This window comes from Cottoperca gobio, chromosome 9 (assembly GCF_900634415.1).
Source record: "Cottoperca gobio chromosome 9, fCotGob3.1, whole genome shotgun sequence".
Classification (NCBI taxonomy): Eukaryota; Metazoa; Chordata; class Actinopteri; order Perciformes; family Bovichtidae; genus Cottoperca; species Cottoperca gobio.
In genome coordinates, this window is record NC_041363.1 from 9583185 (window position 1) to 9603819 (window position 20635).

Genomic DNA, 20635 nt, shown 5'->3' on the forward strand with positions numbered 1-20635 from the left:
TTTACATCAATCTTTGAAGCTGTCTCTTTTTTAACAATGAAGATTTGTATTTCCACTGGAACCGAATCAAGATGCATTATGTGAAGATACAGAGGTTTAAGCAGAGATTTAAACAGCATTGTTAAAGCTGCCAAATTAGGGGCCATGTATCTGGCATGAACCCATGTCGTTGAGAGGATTTAAGATTAGACTGTCCTCACATTTATTTATTCTTTGGCATTTTTTATTCAGTGCCAGACTGCCAGCCCACCACTAAGTTAGACAAAGGAACAGTAACACAGTGCTTAAGACTGCTTGTGGGAATGCATGGGAATGGGGTCGGATTTAGGTTGATACAGCAGTGAAATGTAAATGTGTGTGGTGGTGAAAAGTGCATTGAAGCAAGTTTTTGTTCTGTGGACACTGCAGCAGATAGCAATGGAAGAAACAGGAGATTGTGCAGAACTCTTTGCACTTTTTAAAGCATGGAACAAAATGTAATAATGATGTTGAATTCTCAAATCTGAGGCGTGAACGTTACTATTTCACCTTCAAGGTAAATGCTCAAAACATTTGTTTTTGCACACTTGTGGCATAAAGTCAGCTTTTATTAGTTTTTGGGGTTGTTTATGCTGGAAGCAGACAGTTAAATTGTGAAGTGTGGCTCTTGTGGGCAACCACCGCTTCATTGCTGACTGATTTTGCAGGAGAAATGCTGAACATTTCTGTTGGTTTACTTCTGTGGTTTTAACCAATGAAATGTTGTGCTGATTTCAACAAGTCTAACAATGCTACATCCCAAACTCTTGTCACTCACAGGCATCCAGAATAAGTAACATGTGACAGGAAAATAGCAGTGTAATAAATGAAGGATTTCCAAACAATGATATTTTCCTAAACCTAACCAAGTAGGTTTGTTTACTAAATCAAACAAGATTTCTGGCAGAAAGCCCTGAAGACAAACTTCCCCAATGTGCATTGGATGGTAAACATTCTGTATTGAACTAGACAGAGTCTGAAATGGATGTCAAACCTGAGAAATCAGGAGCCAGTGTGGGTTTTCTTTCAACACAAACCAAGAGAGCCTGTTAAATCCGGTAGAGAACTGGGCTGAGAGGGCCATGTCTGATCACCCATGAGACATCTGCATTTCATGAGGCTGCTCCTGGGTGCCCCAGCAGCCTTTAATCACAAGTCAAGTCTATTCTAATGACAGAGTGGGCAGTCACAGGGAAAACCACAGCAACCTAAACCTACACAAAGATTACCTTGACTACCTTGATGTTATTACCCTGGTAATGGTGCTTTGTTATATTAGGCAGTCAACGATAACTTCAATGTCAACGTCAGTGTAAAAAGGTGCTCTGGGAATAGTAGTGCATTGCAATGTACTTAAAAGCTTTTGTTTTTACACAAAGGTTATTAATCTGCTTCCTTTATGCATCGCCATGTATACATAATAATTATTTAAGAGGAGCTATCTACAGACATGCTATCGACATAAATAAATACTGTAGTGTGGTATACTTATGCAGGTCCACAGTTGTGCAGCATCAGCCATTTCAGCATAAGCATCCCTAATACAGATCCTACTCCGTATGTTTGCTATAATTCACATTGCCTATCTGCTCCCCCTGAAAATACCATCTGTCTACAAAGACGCTTGTAGCATGTCTGATGGGTTTTTCAGAAGTTTTTTTATGACTGTGCAGGACACGGCAGTACTTTGAACATTGTTACGATGCTTTACAAAGTGTGATTGTGATTCACAGAACTCAGTGTTAATTCCTTACACTATGTTAATAGTTTATACGAGTTGTGTGGGTTCTTTACAGAAGGAAATTAAATGTCTACTTTTGTCAATGGTATTGGGCAGAGCAAGACTCTGGTTTATAGCTTAGTCTGATAGCACTACCTGCTGGTGAAACTACCACACTACTTATTCCGTACAAAATGTACCTTAGTGTAAGAGGACATTTGCATTCATTCAACCTCTTAAACCTGCCTTTTCCAATACTGAATCCAGATTTGGTTATAAGGTTGTTACTCCATAAAAGTGCTATAAAAAAGAAGGCCAAACAAAAATGACAATGTAGACTCTCCATTCCACCAAACCTGTGACTTTGAAAACCTAATCATCTGGAAAAGAATTCTACACATGGAGAACATGTGCAACACTCAAACACTACAAAGTGTTCCTGATACATTTCCCAAAAATGTCCCTAAAAAGTCCAATTAAATGTTATTAGTGTGTAATATTTATATATTGATTTTATTTCTTTGGTGATTTAAAGCAGGAAAACAAAAACATTTTTGATCTCTTTAGAAAAATTCACCAACATCCCAGACATTCACATTGTAAATAAAATAAAAAGAACTGTTATAAATATAAAATGATATTATGTGAACATTAAGGCACACACTCAGACATTCAAAGGCAGACAAAACAAACACATTATTCCGTAAAAATATGCTGGAGACATACAGTATATAACCATCCACATGTACACATATTATGTTACGATCACAGAACATTATTGCAGCCGATGGGGCGCTCCATATTATTTGGTCCACTGCTGGCATTAAAGCTGTAAAAAGACAAATGAATCCATTGTATTGTTGAGTAACTTTTCATCTTCATTCAATTTCATAGTAACAGTCTGTGATTGTGGTTGGTCTTTGGTTGAATATACAATACACATATATGAAGAGCCCTGCTGGGACAGGTGACAGCATCATATGTAATCTGTGAGTGTAGAACAAGTAAGGAGATCAAGAGCAGCTAGAAAATAAATTATATGCATCTGTGCCTAAACAGCCGTTATGTTCAAGTCTTTTTGAGTGTTTCACAAAATACATTCTCTCAAAGGCTGATTTTAATTGACCACAATAACAGACAAGTTAAGCATAACCTAGAAAACCATCACAGGCTACAGCACAACAGCAACAGATGAGAAAAAGACTCTTTGGTGTGTAATTATGAACAGCATTACAGTTATTGTAAACATGCTGCGGCAACTAATTGTAAGTTATGCAATGCACACACATGAGCAGAAAATAAAGGCTACTTGAGCCACACCTCCCTTCTTTCATTTGAAAATAGTTGATGGACATTGATTTCCATCAGTGAATAAAGGCTTTGTCGGTAAGTACTTAGAGAGCAATCTCTTATATTAAATTGCAAAACATCACACAAAAGAAATATCAATTCTCTCCATAAACATCTATCTGAGAAAACTTTGATGTCACCCATTGAGGGCTGGAGCTAATGAAAGGTGGTCATTTGGTACTTTCAAAGCTTCCACCACAAGGAAGGTCTCCAGTCCAGACATGGGTGTATTATTGTTCTGAAATCTAAATATCTACTCCTAGCAAAACTAAGAAACCATGCTGATTAGGTTTGAAGACTGGAGAAAGATTCTTTACAAAGGTTTACAGTTTTGTAAGTATGTGATATAATAGTCTACTAATGTAAACTGTCCTTTGTATGATCAATCATTGCCACCGATGGCTCCATTTGTGCATAGAACTTAGATCTCTTGACATAAAATAAACAAAGGTAAAATTTGCGGACTTCAATATACACATGCAAATGCATGCATGCTCATTAAAATGAAGTCCAGCTTAAAACAGCACGACAACATAATGGATTCCTTTACATAACATAAGCGCTATAATTTCACAACAGCTTTTTTTTTTTCTATGAATAAGGAACACTTATGGTGATTTTAAATAGCACATTTAGTGTACAAAGGTATTAGACAACAGTCATGAATGTATTATTTGATAAGCTGGAAAAAGAAATACGTCCGCAGTTTAAAAAGAATGATGAGTGTACTTTTCGCTTTTCCAGTAGCCAGCTGAAAGTATTTTATCCACGTTGGCATTGTTAGAAAACAATGCTCCTTGATAAGAAAAGTAATGTATCAACATCTTTTCAAAAGGCACTTCATAAGATTCCATTGTCATCCAAAATCCAAGGAAACTGCAGGTTATCCTCTTGGTTTCTTTGATGAGTTTTCCCTCGTGCTTGTACTTGGGCAATCCTCTACCTCTTTTGACACGAGCATCAGCCATGTGTTGTCTTCCCGGGGAAGCTTTGAAATGTTACAAGGCATTACTGTCTCTTCCGCTTATGTTCAGTTCTGTCCCTTCTTCCCCGGTAGCGCTGATGGTTAAATCGGAAGGCCTCGTCCGGCCATCTCTTGAAGTTGTTAACGGTGTAGAGACTATTGTGTTGATGTTTTCTGTAATAGCTCTTCTGATAGCTTGAAGCTGTTGAAGAAAAATCATATATCAGCTCTAAAGCACTTAGGTTGATAGTCAAAATCCTATACAGTGAGAGACACCCAGAATAATCTGTTGAGACAGTACTTTTTGTACTTACGGTTCATGCAGGTGATTTTAGGGCTATCCCATCGTCCATTTCCACGACAACGGATAGTTGGGACGTGCCTCTGAATAAAGCCTGTTCGGCACTGGTACCTCACCAGCGAGTTGATCTCATACCTCTCACGCTTCTTACCAAAAGTATGTGCATTCTCCACCAGAGGGGGCTGGTTACAGGCCACTGAGAATGAGACGTGATGATAACATTTACGTGAGGAATTTTACAGTAACAGAAGACTTTTCTCTTCCCTAAACACATGCATCCATTAAAGAAAGAGAGGATTTGTGATGAAGACAAAAGTATTTTTTACCTGTGCCCTTTTTGCAAGTGTAGGTCAGGTGGTAGTTGCAAGGAACATCATTCCACTGGCCATCCTCGTGCCATATCATCACAACACAATCCTCGCCAGAAGAGAAGAAGCTGTCAGGCTGGTTGGGCCTCCAGTTTTCATATTGCTGAAATAAGAGCAGAGCATAAAGAGTAAGACATTATGGTAGTTTTGTATCCTTTACAGAATATGTCTTTGAATGTAATGCATCTTATTATACCTGTCAGAAACACTTATTCTAACATAAATGGAATTGTAAATAAACTGCATTTATTTAGCCCCTTTCTAGAATTAGGAACCACTTTCACACTTACAACACAAGCCAGCATTCATCCATTCACACACACACTCATAGCATTTTAAGGTTCAGTATCTTGCCCAAGGACACTTTTGCATGTAGACTGCAGGGGCCAGGGATCGAACTACCGGATCTTGCAGGATCTTTTTAACTAACACAAGGAACAGAAACTAACACATTTATAAAATGGGTTTGTCATCTATGTTCAGCGGATCTCACATATAAGTCGCAGAATGAGCAGCAATAATAGTGTTTATAAGAGGTTTCTAAAAGACCGTGTCAATTGCACTTTTATTAGGAATGTTAATGAGCAACAACACACCAACATGTCATTCCATATTCGAGACATAATCAATATTCAGCAAACGCTACAGGTACTGGATTAGAGGGCTTCATCTTCTTGAAAAACTATAAGTGTCATGTCATTACATCACACAGTCTGCATACCTAGCATTACATGTGTAGTCTGCATGCAAAAATCTGCACAAAGACAGATGTACATTTACACAGTAATACAGTATACACACAGCTGTAGTGCTGTGGGGCAACCAGGAGTTGATGCTACCTGCAGTCTTTCAGCATATTCTAGGTTCAAACAGTCTCTTCAAAGCTGTGACCCCGCAAACCCCCACCCCCGACCAATCACACCCTGAGGCTCTGCTACTCTGTCATTATGGTTAAAAACACACACTGACTTCCTGCTCAGCTCACTTTAAGTTAACAAATGGGTGACCCATCAACTGCACAGCAGGCCTGCATCCTCCTCAAAATAATCAAACAAACTTTGATCACCCACAAGTACAACCACAGAAACACCAAACTACGTTTCAGTGCCCTACTGTTGATATTAATCAAATTTATTTGAATGTTTTCAAATCTAAACATATCAGTTATTTAAGGTAGTCTTTTGTTTTATACTTAAAACCACTGGAGGTGACCACCCACCCAGACCCCCTGGGCTGCTTCTATCCAGTGTTTTTCTCTTTCTGCAGCCGAGCACAGGTGCTGTCCATCTGTGTGTCAGCCTGCCTGGTGGCCCTTCCCCTGGGTGGATGCCTGCTGGCTGGACCTTCTGATGCATGTGGGGGTTGAAGGGGGACTATACCTGTCTACGCCTGCCAAACTCCTCTCTACACAATGTCTCTCACACCCTCATCACCCCTCAATCTCTGAGCTGAGCAAGGGTCTCCATAGGCCTAAGGGTAAAAAGATAAGCACAGGCCGCCTCTATGCTTCCCCTATCTCTAGTCCTGGAGGATTATCTTTGAAGTGAGGACATCTATCTGTACGACACGGATGCACATAGTAATTAACAACTTTCCTGTCTAGTGAGGGGGATCTTCAGCAGCTAATCACTATACCAAACACGCTCCCACTTGTGTGCTGTTTTAAAAACACTGCATTTAGGAACAGTGTGCATTTCCCTTCCTTACCATCTCTTTTACATTAGATTGTCATTTTTCTTGTATTGTTGAAGCTACTGGTTTTCTTGCACTGGACTGACACTGATTAGAAATGTGATGCCTTACAGTATGTGCTACATGAGTCACCCACCAGGGTGTAGCAATGTGAGGCAGACTAGAGTACTTCATGACACATCACCACATGCCCCGAAAAGAACGACTCTCCCGAGATGACTGTATCTGTCACCAGAATCCTTTCCAAATATTTACACTGTCTCTGTGCCATGTTTGTTGAGACAAAAATATGTTAGAAAGCAACCTATCTTACCACAGGGCTGCCGTCAGTCCAGCGGAAGTCAGTGTCGAACATCTTATCATTCAGGCCAATCCACTGGTAGTCCTGTCCAACGCCTGCCAAATCAGTGAAAAACAGAACATTACGTTTTTCTGTTGCCATATGTCCTTTTTAGGACTGGTTACAGAAAGTGCAAAAGGAAGACAGAGATAAGGATTGGCATTTTCGATGTGTGAATCATTTTCCTGCATTTACTGTACAGCTACATCTGTGTGTAATGATGTGTCTTTAAAGGAGATCTTGTATTGTTTAAACCTTTTCATGTAGGTTTCATAAAGAAGGACTTGAACAGATTCTTGTACTTGTTGATTATCTACAACTGTGATCTTCAACTTACGGTTGACAAAATGTTGCTCCTCATGGGAGAGGATGCTGGTGAGATGAGCCCCATGCATGCGACACTCTCTCTCTGCTGTGTCCCAGTTTCTTCTCTGGGGGAAGTACTTGTAGCAGTGGCCCTGAAACTTATGCCAGCCATAGTCACATGTGTCTGTATCTGTTGGGAGAGGAAGCGGAGAGGATTCAAAATTACATTCAGGAAAATGAATGGAGCATGAGCTATGCAGTCACAAACAGATCAAATGTATGGGGTATCGAGCGGTGATAGGATTTGAAGTGGGTTTAGAATAACGTCAAGTGTTAAAATTAGTATAGACTTTCATATTATTTTACTAAAAAGTGGAGATTTTCTCTGTCACACCATGACATCGTCCTCATCTTGACCCTACCAATGGTATGTGTCCCAACATATACTGAAGCAACTTAGTTTACAGTCTGTCTGTCCCTCCCTCTGCTTCACAACCCAGCTTCCAAATATTAACAGAGGCAGAATCTTTCTCTGGGTTGTTCCTCTTCAAGTTACTTTTTCTCTCTTTCTCGTGCCAAAACTTTCTAAGAGAGCAGCTGTGTCTGAGAACAGCAAATGGGTGTGATTCACTGATGAGTGATCTAGGGTGTACACTCTGGTCAAGAGAAATCAGCAAATGCAGATGATGCCCTGGGTTCAACACACTTGGGAAGAAAGTGGGGTGCAACTAGGAAACTTGAGTAAAATGATGAGGGAATGGGAACTTCAGAATAAATATCAAGAAGTGACTTGATGTCCAGGATTCCTGCAGTGTAGTGGACACCACTTCACACCTGGCACAGACAAAGTAATGTCTAAATAAGGTACACTCAAAATGCCTGTGTGTCTGAAACTTGTGGGAACTAAAGCTCAAGAGTGCTTGAAGTACACTTAAGACACTCCTTCAGGCAATACTAAAAAAAGTCTTTAAAAAGTGATTGTGATCATGAGATAAATATGGGGTTTTATGACTCAGATAATGCTGCGGAGAAACCAAAGGCAATACTCTTTAATTGTATTTCTGTTGTGAAGCTGACATTTGTATGACTCAGTCTATTTCTTCTGGTTTCTTTCCCAGGCACTCAGGTGAGTAATTATAATAATTATCTAAACACATTGCCAAATACAAGACCTGACTATGAAGTTACAATGTATTATTCTGTCATTTGAAAAAGGTCCAGACAGTTTAGATGGATGGTTGGAACTATGTACAACATTAATGAAAAGAACAAATGAGTTAATCTGAAACAGAATACTTAGAAATGAGTAAAAGAGAGAATCCTTCCAATTAACTACAAACTTACCCTCCTCACAATACAGCCCAGAGTAGCTTGGGAGGCACACACAAGTGAAGGAAGCCAGCCCATCAACACATGTACCTCCATTGCGGCAAGGGTTTGACTGGCACTCATCGGTTTCTACATAAGAAACAGACATAATGAATAACAAAAGACAGCCAAAATAACTTCCAGCCACTCTGACAATAAAATCACTTTCAGGATTGATTTGATACTTCCCTGTTGAAAGTTAAGGCAGTGAGAAATTGTGAGAGGAATTATTGATAGTATCCTACCTGTTTCACAGCGATAACCACAGTAACCAGGAGCACAGCTACATGTATAGGTGCTGCCAGTCTTGTAGCACGATCCTCCATTCAGACAAATATTTTCTGAACATGAGTAAACTCCTGTTAAGAGAGAAAAAAACAAGATAAAAGTTGTATAAAAAGGACATTTATTTGAGTATACACATTTAGCTGTATTTGAATGAAAGCCATATGAAGAACTCACCTTGAATTTCAACAGTCTCGCCAACGATAGTGTGCCCCAATTCGAATCCTGTGTCAGCTATCGCGGTTGTTTCCTCCCCTCTTTGTGGTGGTTCTCCTCCAATGAGTGGTATGTCATTAGCCGGTTTGTCACTATCCTCAGAAAGTGATGATGGAGTGATGGCTACAGATGCAACTAAAACTGGGTGGCTTTGTGCTTGAGCTGGTGTCGTTGTTGTAAACTCTGTATGGGTCTTTGTTGGTATTTCAGTGTGAGGAGCAACATCTCCCTCAATTTTGCTCACAACTTCCTCTAACCCAGAGGTGCTAGCAACAGTAGTGGACTCTATCTGTGAAGCTATGGTAGCATCTATCTTGAATACAGTTTGGATTTCATCTGGAGACAGAGACTGTTCCTCTATACTGTTGATCTTTGGTTTCTTTGTAGTCGTCATCTCACCAGACACATTCTTAGAACTGACGGACTCACTTTCAGCTACAGTGCTAAGGATGAATGGTGATTTAGTCGTGGACAGATAGAAGCTGAGAGCTGATATTCTCAACCTCATCACTATCCTTCTTAACAGTGCTTGCTGTGGACATGCTTTCTTCTGAGCTGCTGGTGCTTTCTGAACCACTCTCAGAACTAGAGGATGCTGCACTGGTGGGAGCTGAGGCAGAAGGCAAGAAAGTGATAGCTGTGGCTACTACTACAGGAGAGTTGGTTGCATTTTCTCCTGATCTACTTTCAGTACTGCTAACAGACTGACTCTCAGATGTTTGGGAAATAACAGGTGGTGAAGTAATGAACATTGATACATGTTTTGGTATTTTAGTTTCATTGTTTTGTGGAGCTAATTCAACAATGCTTAGGTTTGGGGATTCATAATCTGGGATCGGGTAAAATATATTGCCATCATATATATTCTCTTCTACAGGTCTTATTTGGACATCTGTATCTGCGGATGGTTCAGTCTTTGCACCACTTAAAACAACAGATTCAATTGTCCCATCTTCCACCGAAGCGGATATAGTTTCAGCCACTGAAGAAGAGGCAGTGGGCACAGTTTTTGATTCTGTAATCTGGCCTGCTTCATGACTTGTAAACATAGGGCGAGTTGTGGTCAGTAATATATCCTGAGAAGAAAGATCAGTGTGAGGGCGCTGTGTTATTGCAACCTCTGACCTGGCATGTTCAAATGAACTCTGGGGAGTTGTTAGGTGTTGAACAGGGGAAACTGTTGTGACATATTGGACCAAAACATCAGGTTGTGATGGTGATGATGCTGAAGGAACATTTGAAGTAGGTTCAAAGGAAATGCGTTCAGCTGGCATTGTGGTGACCACTACTTTAGTATCTGAGCTGGTAGAGATTTCGGCATCATTAGTAGAACCAGAGGGTGGTGTGCCTGTTAGGTCTGCATATTGTGCCTCCTTGCTTTTGGAACCTGTTGATCCTGACTCAAGAGAAGTTGAATTCTTTGGTGACTCTTCAGTGCCGGTCACAGCAGGGTATTGTGTTGCATAAGCTTCAGTGATGGAGGTCTCAGGTGACTTCTGACCTGAGGTTTGCTCATATGTAGATGATTCTGGTTTATCTGTTTTGGTATTTACCATCTCATGTGATAAAGTGCTGGTGATTATATCCAACTCAAGAGTACTGGACAGGGATGAAACAGCTGGAGTGACGGAGTCTGAGTCACCTGAACTTACTTCTTCTGTTAAAATGCTAATACTTGTTTCTGTTGATACAGTGATCTCCTCACTCTCCAATGATGTGTTTTCATAACTTGAACCTTCTTTATCTGTTGAAGTGTCGGTCTCAAGTGACACTTCAGTTGATTTATGAAATGCAGAAGGGGAAGTGGCAGTCTGTTCTCTCTCTCCTGTCACCATTTTGGGTGATGTTGTTGATGGCTCTTGAGAAGCCACTTGATCAGTAACATCTGAAATGGAAGCAACCGATGGAGTCTCAGTGCTGAACAGTGAAGACACAATTAGGGATGGAATCTTTTTTGTTTGCATTGAAAGTGAAGAAGCTGTTGCCTCTAGAGTTTGTTCACTTGAACTCTCTGCAGATGTTTCCACTGAGCTTGAGTCTGTAGAAGATGCAGCCTCAACAACTGCAGTTTCTTCTTCAGGTTTTGCAGATCTATCAGTTGTATGTTTGGGAGTTGTATATTCAACCCCAGCAGGCTCTGTTCCTTTAGAATATACGGTTTCATCTGTAGGATTGGACGTTATTGCAGCATTGGTAGATGTTTTACTATCTTCGACTGTGCTACCTTCAGCATCAGTTAAAACTTCTTTGGTTATAGGGGCTTGGCTTTGTGCTTCAGCTGTCTTATCTTTCAGTGACATGGTTGTAACTCCAGTGTGGGAAATCACATCACTAGATTCAAAGTGCTGGCTTGACTCCTCACTGGGTAACATTGGGCTTGTTGTGGCCAACACAGTTTTCTCAGAGGAGATTTCAATGTGGGGATGTTGAGTGAACGTGATCTCAGACCTGGCCTGTTGGAAAGACACCTCAGATAGTGTTGTATCAGGTTCTGGTAAATAAGTGGTAACAAACTGAACCATCACATCAGGCTTTGAAGTGCTTTGTAGAGAAGACACTGTTGATGTAGAAATTGATTCCTTTGTAGATATAGAGGCGATGTGGTGATCCCTTGTGCTTTCTCCATGTGCTGGGGTTGACATTGCACCATCGGTAGGGGTTGAAACTGTTTCTGACAATGATTCTTTGACTACCACTGTGGTTATCTCACTCATTTGAGTTCCATCCTCTGGGGTCATTGTGGTGGGTTTCTCTGTGCTGAACTGAGGTAAGACTGAAGTGGCTACAGTATTTTCCCTCTCAGTTGTCAATGTCTTAGACGATGTAGTTGTGGTATCTGATATCTCATCCCCAGAGCCCCCCTCCCCTACAGCATCTGTGTTACTTGTCACTAAAAATGTATCTGTGCTGTAGGGAGGAGGTGATGTTTTTGTGGACGTTTGGTCTCTTATACTGTGCAGAGGAGCAACTGTCTGTGTCACAGGCTTTGTCACAGTGTAATCATCTAACCTATCCTTCCCAGTAACATCAGGAGATGATGTGACAGTTGGCTTATTTGTGCTATAAAGACTGGAAGCAGCATGTGATACTGGAATTGCAGTCTCCCCGGTGGCAGGTTCAGGTGAGGTAACTGAAAATGTTATCGGTTCTGCCTTCAATGTTAAAGTTGTTAGTATACCAGAAGTTTGATAACTTGAAGTGCCTGTATCATTAACGACTTCGAGTGCTGTGTCAGATGGTTTTACTGTGCTATAGAGAGAAGAGGAAGCACTTGTTGGTGACTTTGCAAAGTCTCCTGCGGAAGTTCCAGGTGAGGTTGGTGATATGTGATCTGCCTTATCTGTTGTAACTACGCCCTCAGTGAACATACTCTGATTTTGGTCACCTGGAATTCCCTCATCTGTATGTCCTGTATCAGGGGCAACAGTTGGTTTTTCAGTGCTGTACAGTAAAGAGGCTGTAGATGTCCTTGTTTTTTCAGATGCTCTCCATCCATCCACAGAGGACCCTGAAGTTGTCTCAGAAGATGAGTCATCATCAGATGCTTTACTGGTTGATTTTACTGTTTCCCCTTCTGCAACTGAAGGTACAGCAGATTGCATAGAAATGGTTGCAGTTGCACTTAAGGTTCCATCTGTTGTGCCATGACGTGTGGCTGTAATTGCTATGGGTGAGGAGGTCATGGATTTTTCTTTTTCAACTGTGCTGATCATATACTCCTCACTGGACACTGGTGTGCTTGGGTCTGTTATTTCAGTTAAAGTTTGAGAAGGCAAAGATGATGAAGTGGCAATCTCAATGATAGACTCAGTGACATTATCAGCAGTGTCCTTGCCTGATAAATCATCCTCCTCAAGCTCTGGAACTGGTTTGGTATGACTCTGAATAGGAAATACAGTATACGGTGTAGTTAAATCATATGTTTCTTGAGAGCTTGACTTTGTGGACAGAGTGGTAGCTGGGGTGGCCTGTGTTTCAGATGTAACAGCCTCTTCACTGGATGTCTCAATTGTAGACACACCTTCCGCAGTTGATGGTTTTGAAGTGGGTGGTAAATATTCAGAAGATGTTGAGGCTATTGACGATTCAGTGGTTGAGGTTGCATGTAAAGTTACTGGTGTAGGAGTAAAGAAGGTAGTACTATCAGTCCCTGAACCCTCTGATTCTTCTGTTACTTCCAACATTTGAGTCATTGTAACTGGTGTGACACCTCCGGCTTCCTCTGTCTGAATAGTTGGGTAAAATGAAGAAGAGGGAACTATGGAGATAGTATCTGCATTAATAATATTATCATCCTTGATAATAAGCTCAGGAGTGGGGCTGCCTTCCTTCATACTGTCTGTAACTGCAGAGAACAGGGCATCTTCATCGTTTGCATCTTCTGTGAATATGATGGTTGTGCTGGTTGATGGTTTAGACACATGTAGGACCATTGTAGGTGTTTGTTCAGTTAGGTCAGTCTTGCTTTGGCTGCTACTGGGAGTAATGATCACGACCTGTTGGTCTGTAATGCTATGATATATAATGGAGGGAATAGGGGTGGACATCTGTGTCAATCCATCTTGCTTATGTTCACTACTAGAGCTTACTTTGGGGAAGTAAACTGTAGAGTGATCAGGAACTGAAGCTCCAATTGTATGGGGTGACATTGTTGTATAGGAGGATTGTGTTATGTGCTCAGCTACGGTAACTGCATCTTTCCCAATGCTCGAAACAGAAGTGAGGGGTCTTTCTGTATCTGGAGAAATTTCACCCTCCTGTGAGGAAACCTGCTCATCAGAGGATGGTGTCACTGACACAAAGGTTTCGGTTTCACCTGTTGCTTCTCCAAAAGTGACGCTCTCCCTCACTGATGGCTTTGAGGTGAACATCTCAGTGGTTTGGTCACTCTCTCTCTCTGTCAAAGTAAAGACTGAACTGTGTATTAAGTTATCAGTTGTAGATAGAGATATGTTAACCGACTGGGCAGATGTGACAGCATATACTGTTGTTATGTTTGGCTTCACAGTGCTGTAGAGAGAAGAAGATGCAGTTACAGTAGATTTTGAAATATCAGATGGTCCACTTTCATGCGATGCTGTTGTTGTTTTAGGTTTCTCTGTGCTGAACAGGGAAGAGGCTGTACTCTTTATTTCTTTATCTTCATTATCCAATAAAGCTGAAAATGTAACCAATGTGACAGTAGGTTTTTGTGTAATAATGTCATTAGTGGACTTATCTGTTGTTTGGTCACTTGAGCTCTCATCAGTGATGGTAGCAGCACTAGATGACAACATGATTACTTTTGTAGCTGCTACAGCAATGGACATCTCAGGATAACTTGTGACTGATCCATCGGAAAGGTCAGCACCTGAACTCTCATCCTCTACTGCAGAGTCATCTGTGAAGACCCCACTGCCCTGCTCAGTAATGTAAATCACATTGCTTGTAATGTGTGGTGATTGAGTTGAAGACATGAATTCCTTGGTAAGCTGTGTACTGGAGTGAGTCGAGGGTGCAGCACTTAACATGTCAGATGTGCCCTCAGTGTCATCTATTTCAGTCTCATCAGTGGCTACGATAAATTCATCCTGGGGTTTTGTGGTAGTCTCAGTGGATACCTCTGCACCAGATCCGTATGGACTAGACTCCAAATCCTCCTCGTCAGGTGAGCCACCAGAGTTCTCCATGTCAATGAAAGTAGAGGTTTCCTTTGAGGCATACACTGGTACACTTGGGATTGCCATGGGTTGTGAGGCTCCAAATGCATATGGACTTGTTGGGGTTGTAAATTCTCCATCACTTGAACTTTCTTCCTCAACAAATGTGGATAGAGTTGATGGTTTAAATGTAGGTCATTATTAGGTTGTTTGTTTTACAGAGGGTTGATTAGTGACTGTTGGCGTTTCTAAAGGAGTTTTATCTGTGGATGCAGATGTAGCTTCTCCTGAGCCCTCCATTTCAGTAAAATCCTCACTTTGTAAGTCAGACACTGATGCTGTCATTTCCTCAATTGTGGCAGTAAAGTGGATAGCATCTGTAGACTCCTCGGTCATGAGCTGTGGTGAGGTTGATGATTCAACACCAGGCTGTGATGTGCTCTGAGTCTCAGACATCTGAATTTCAGCTTTTGCTGTAGAGAATGGGAATTTGCTTTGAGATTCACTGGATGCAATTGGTGGTACTGGTGTTGGTTTCTCAGTACTGTAGAGAGAAGAAGCTATTGTTACATGAGATTTAAAAAAATCAGTTGTTTCAGTTTCACCTGATGAGGTTGTCAATAGCGTCCTGTCTGTGTTAATTATTGAAGACACTGCTACGCTTGATGTTTCTTTTGTAAGAACCTCTGTAGGAGTGACTGATGTTTCATCTGTTGCAGTGCTCTTTGTTGTTTCTAAAATTACTGCTGCTGGTGTCTCTGTACTGAACATGGAAGAAACAGAAGTAGTAGCAACATCAGCTGAACCCTCTAAATCAATGAATAATGACGTTGAGTCTTTGGTAAAATCAGAACTTGTAGGCTTGACAGTTGTTGTCACAAATGCAGGCAAGGATTCAATCAATGTTATTTCAGTGGTGATAATGGAGTCCACTTCCTCATCTGGAACAGATGTAAGTCTTTTGTTACTGTGCAGAGATGAAGTAATATGTGTTATTGTAGTTGAAGCTGCTGCATTTGCAACAGTTGTAATCACAGGTTTCTCTGTGCTGAATACAGAAGATGATGAGATGTCAGTAGGAGACACTGATGGTTCTGCTGTAATTGATGGCAGTTTTGTCTCATCTGTTTCAGGACTCTCTGTTGTTCCAATTGGCATTGCTGTTGGTGCATCAGTGCTGTAGAGTGAAGATGTACCAGTGACAGAAGAGGTAGGGCCGTAGCCGTATTCTGCTGCTGTATTAACAATGGAAGTGTTCTCTGTCTTTTCAGTAACAGCAGAGAGTGAGGACTTCTCTGTGTGAGCTGTGACGGCACTGCCTTGATCGCCAAATGGAAGTGATGTTGACTTTTCAGTGATAAACAACGAAGAGGCTGTAGGAACTGAAGTATCTTTGGTGGACATGTCAGTAGTCTGATCTCCTGAGCTCTCTTCATCAGTTGTTGAGAAAGTAGAACTTGCCTCTGGTTTTACTGGTGCTTTCTCAGTCTGACTTGTGGTTACCTTCTCTTGTGTTTCAGTTGAAACAGGTGTTGGTTTGTCAGTACTGTATAGTGATGAAGCTCTAGTGACAGCTGATTTTGAAGAATACATTGTTTCAGTTGCATGCGATGCTGTGACTGATGGTGACTCTGTACTCAACAATGATGTTTTACTACTAATATCTTCATCCTCAATGCCTGTAACAGCAGATGATGTAACAGGAGATGTTGCTGTTGGTGCATCAGTGCTGTAGAGAGACGATTTAGCTGTGACAGAGGAGGTCTGAATGAACATGTCTTGGGTTTGACCACTTGAGCCTTCGTCTTCTGTTATTGGGAAAGTAGAACTTGCCTCTGGTGTTACTGGTGCTTTCTCAGTCTGACTTGTGGTTACCTTCTCTTGTGTTTCAGTTGAAACTGATGTTGGTTTCTCAGTACTGTATAGTGATGAAGCTCTTGTGACAGCTGTTTTTGAAGTATACATTATCTCAGTTTCTTGTGATGCTGTGACTGATGTTGATTCTGTACTCAACAATGATGTAACAGGAGATGTTGCTGTTGGTGTCTTAGTGCTGTAGAGAGACGATTTAGCTGTGACAGAGGAGGTCTGAATGAACATGTCTTGGGTTTGACCACTTGAGCCTTCTTCTTCTGCTGTTGGGGAAGTAGAACTTGCCTCTGGTGCTATTGATGCTTTCTCAGTCTCACTTGTGGTTACAGTCTCTTGTGTTTCAGTTGACACTGATGTTGGTTTCTCAGTACTGTAGGCAGATGAAGCTGTAATAACCACTGGCTTTGGAGTTACACTTATTTCAGTCTCCTGTGATGCTGTCACTGATTTAGTCTCAGTGCTTAACATTGAGGACAGTGTGCTTGCCATAATTAAGAACTCTCCAGTGAAATCAACACTGCTGTCTCTAGATTGTTCAGTATGAATGGTAGTGTGAAGTGACGTGGAGGCTGTTTTAGGGCTTATGGTTGGTCCGTCGAATGAAGGAATGGACTCCACCATTGTATGCTCACTGCTGATGAGATCATCTGCAAAGTCCGTAACAACAGAGGATATAACAGAAGCCCAACTCGGTAACACTGTTATTGAGCTTGTGAGTGTCTCATCAGAGGATGGAGAAACAGATGGTTCTGCTGTAATTGATGGCCGTTTTGTATCATCTGTTTCAGGACTCTCTGTTCTTCCAATTGGCATTGCTGTTGGTGCCTCAGTGCCGTAGAGAGACGATTTAGCTGTGACAGAGGAGGTCTGAATGAACATGTCTTGGGTTTGACTAACTGAGCCTTCTTCTTCTGTTGTTGGTAAAGTAGAACTTGCGTCTGGTGTTACTGATGGTTTCTGAGTCTGACTTGAGGTTACTTTCTCTTGTATTTCGGTTGAAACTGATGTTGGTTTATCAGTACTGTATAGTGATGAAGCTCCAGTGACAGTTGCTTTTGAAGTATTCCTTTTTTCAGTTTCTTGCGATGCAGTGACTGATGTTGATTCTGTACTCAACAATGATGTGTTACTGCTAACATCTGACACAGAAGATGATAGAACAGGAGATGTTGCTGTTGGTACATCAGTGCTGTAGAGAGACGATTTAGCTGTGACAGAGGAGATCTGAATGAACATGTCTTGGGTTTGACCACTTGAGCCTTCTTCTTCTGTTATTGGGAAAGTAGAACTTGCCTCTGGTGTTATTGATGCTTTATCAGTCTGACTTGTGGTTACCTTCTCTTGCGTTTCAGTTGAAACTGGTGTTGGTTTCTCAGTACTGTATAATGATGAAGCTCTAGTGACAGCTGCTTTTGAAGTATACATTGTTTCAGTTTCTTGCGATGCTGTGACTGATGTTGATTCTGTACTCAACAATGATGTGTTACTACTAATGTCTGACACAGAAGATGATGTAACAGGAGATGTTGCTGTTGGTGTCTCAGTGCTGTAGAGAGACGATTTAGCTGTGACAGAGGAGGTCTGAATGAACATGTCTTGGGTTTGACCACTTGAGCCTTCTTCTTCTGTTATTGGGAAAGTAGAACTTGCCTCTGGTGTTATTGATGCTTTATCAGTCTGACTTGTGGTTACCTTCTCTTGCGTTTCAGTTGAAACTGATGTTGGTTTCTCAGTACTGTATAGTGATGAAGCTCTAGTGACAGCTGTTTTTGAAGAATACATTATTTCAGTTTCTTGCGATGCTGTGACTGATGTTGGTTCTGTACTCAACAATGATGTGTTGCTACTAATGTCTGAAACAGCAGATGATGTAACAGGAGATGTTGCTGTTGGTTCCTCAGTGCTGTAGAGAGACGATTTAGCTGTGACAGAGGAGGTCTGAATGAACATGTCTTGGGTTTGACGACCTGAGCCTTCTTCTTCTGCTGTTGGGGAAGTAAAATTTGCATCTGGTGTTATTGATGCTTTCTCAATCTCACTTGTGGTTACAGTCTCTTGTGTTTCAGTTGACACTGATGTTGGTTTCTCAGTACTGTAGGCAGATGAAGCTGTAATAACCACTGGCTTTGGAGTTACACTTATTTCAGTCTCCTGTGATGCTGTCACTGATTTAGTCTCAGTGCTTAACATTGAGGACAGTGTGCTTGCCATAATTAAGAACTCTCCAGTGAAATCAACACTGCTGTCTCTAGATTGTTCAGTATGAATGGTAGTGTGAAGTGACGTGGATGCTGTTTTAGGGCTTATGGTTGATCCGTCGAATGAAGGAATGGACTCCACCATTGTATGCTCACTGCTGATGAGATCATCTGCAAAGTCCGTAACAACAGAGGATATAACAGAAGCCCAACTTGGTAACACTGTTATTGAGCTTGTGCGTGTCTCATCAGAGGATGGAGAAACAGATGGTTCTGCTGTAATTGATGGCCGTTTTGTATCATCTGTTTCAGGACTCTCTGTTCTTCCAATTGGCATTGCTGTTGGTGCCTCAGTGCTGTAGAGAGACGATTTAGCTGTGACAGAGGAGGTCTGAATGAACATGTCTTGGGTTTGACCACCTGAGCCTTCTTCTTCTGTTGTTGGTAAAGTAGAACTTGCGTCTGGTGTTACTGATGGTTTCTGAGTCTGACTTGAGGTTACCTTTTCTTGTATTTCGGTTGAAACTGATGTTGGTTTATCAGTACTGTAGGCAGATGAAGCTGTAATAACCACTGGCTTTGGAGTTACACTTATTTCAGTCTCCTGTGATGCTGTCACTGATTTAGTCTCAGTGCTTAACATTGAGGACAGTGTGCTTGCCATAATTAAGAACTCTCCAGTGAAATCAACACTGCTGTCTCTAGATTGTTCAGTATGAATGGTAGTGTGAAGTGACGTGGAGGCTGTTTTAGGGCTTATGGTTGGTCCGTCGAATGAAGGAATGGACTCCACCATTGTATGCTCACTGCTGATGAGATCATCTGCAAAGTCCGTAACAACAGAGGATATAACAGAAGCCCAACTTGGTAACACTGTTATTGAGCTTGTGAGTGTCTCATCAGAGGATGGAGAAACAGATGGTTCTGCTGTAATTGATGGCCGTTTTGTATCATCTGTTTCAGGACTCTCTGTTCTTCCAATTGGCATTGCTGTTGGTGCCTCAGTGCTGTAGAGAGACGATTTAGCTGTGACAGAGGAGGTCTGAATGAACATGTCTTGGGTTTGACCACCTGAGCCTTCTTCTTCTGTTGTTGGTAAAGTAGAACTTGCGTCTGGTGTTACTGATGGTTTCTGAGTCTGACTTGAGGTTACCTTTTCTTGTATTTCGGTTGAAACTGATGTTGGTTTATCAGTACTGTATAATGATGAAGCTCCAGTGACAGTTGCTTTTGAAGTATTCCTTTTTTCAGTTTCTTGCGATGCAGTGACTGATGTTGATTCTGTACTCAACAATGATGTGTTACTGCTAACGTCTGACACAGAAGATGATAGAACAGGAAATGTTGCTGTTGGTACATCAGTGCTGTAGAGAGACGATTTAGCTGTGACAGAGGAGGTCTGAATGAACATGTCTTGGGTTTGACCACTTGAGCCTTCTTCTTCTGTTATTGGGAAAGTAGAACTTGCCTCTGGTGTTATTGATGCTTTATCAGTCTGACTTGTGGTTACCTTCTCTTGCGTTTCAGTTGAAACTGGTGTTGGTTTCTCAGTACTGTATCGTGATGAAGCTCTAGTGACAGCTGCTTTTGAAGTATACATTGTTTCAGTTTCTTGCGATGCTGTGACTGATGTTGATTCTGTACTCAACAATGATGTGTTGCTAATAATGTCTGAAACAGCAGATGATGTAACAGGAGATGTTGCTGTTGGTGTCTCAGTGCTGTAGAGAGACGATTTAGCTGTGACAGAGGAGGTCTGAATGAACATGTCTTGGGTTTGACCACTTGAGCCTTCTTCTTCTGTTATTGGGAAAGTAGAACTTGCCTCTGGTGTTATTGATGCTTTATCAGTCTGACTTGTGGTTACCTTCTCTTGCGTTTCAGTTGAAACAGGTGTTGGTTTCTCAGTACTGTATAATGATGAAGCTCTAGTGACAGCTGCTTTTGAAGTATACATTGTTTCGGTTTCTTGCGATGCTGTGACTGATGTTTGTTCTG

The 20635-nt window shown here is 41.4% G+C and overlaps 1 protein-coding gene across 1 annotated transcript in view; it reads right to left on the bottom strand.

Annotated features, from left to right (window-relative positions):
* Positions 1-2232: 2232 nt before the first annotated feature.
* LOC115013646 (versican core protein-like) overlaps positions 2233-20635 on the bottom strand; it is a 61339-nt gene continuing 42936 nt past the window's right edge. Inside the window, 7 exon segments of the mRNA XM_029440092.1 lie at positions 2233-4254; positions 4367-4549; positions 4680-4824; positions 6727-6809; positions 7091-7249; positions 8404-8517; positions 8673-8786. Coding sequence (XP_029295952.1) covers positions 4097-4254; positions 4367-4549; positions 4680-4824; positions 6727-6809; positions 7091-7249; positions 8404-8517; positions 8673-8786 — 956 coding nt within the window. The 3' untranslated portion in view covers positions 2233-4096.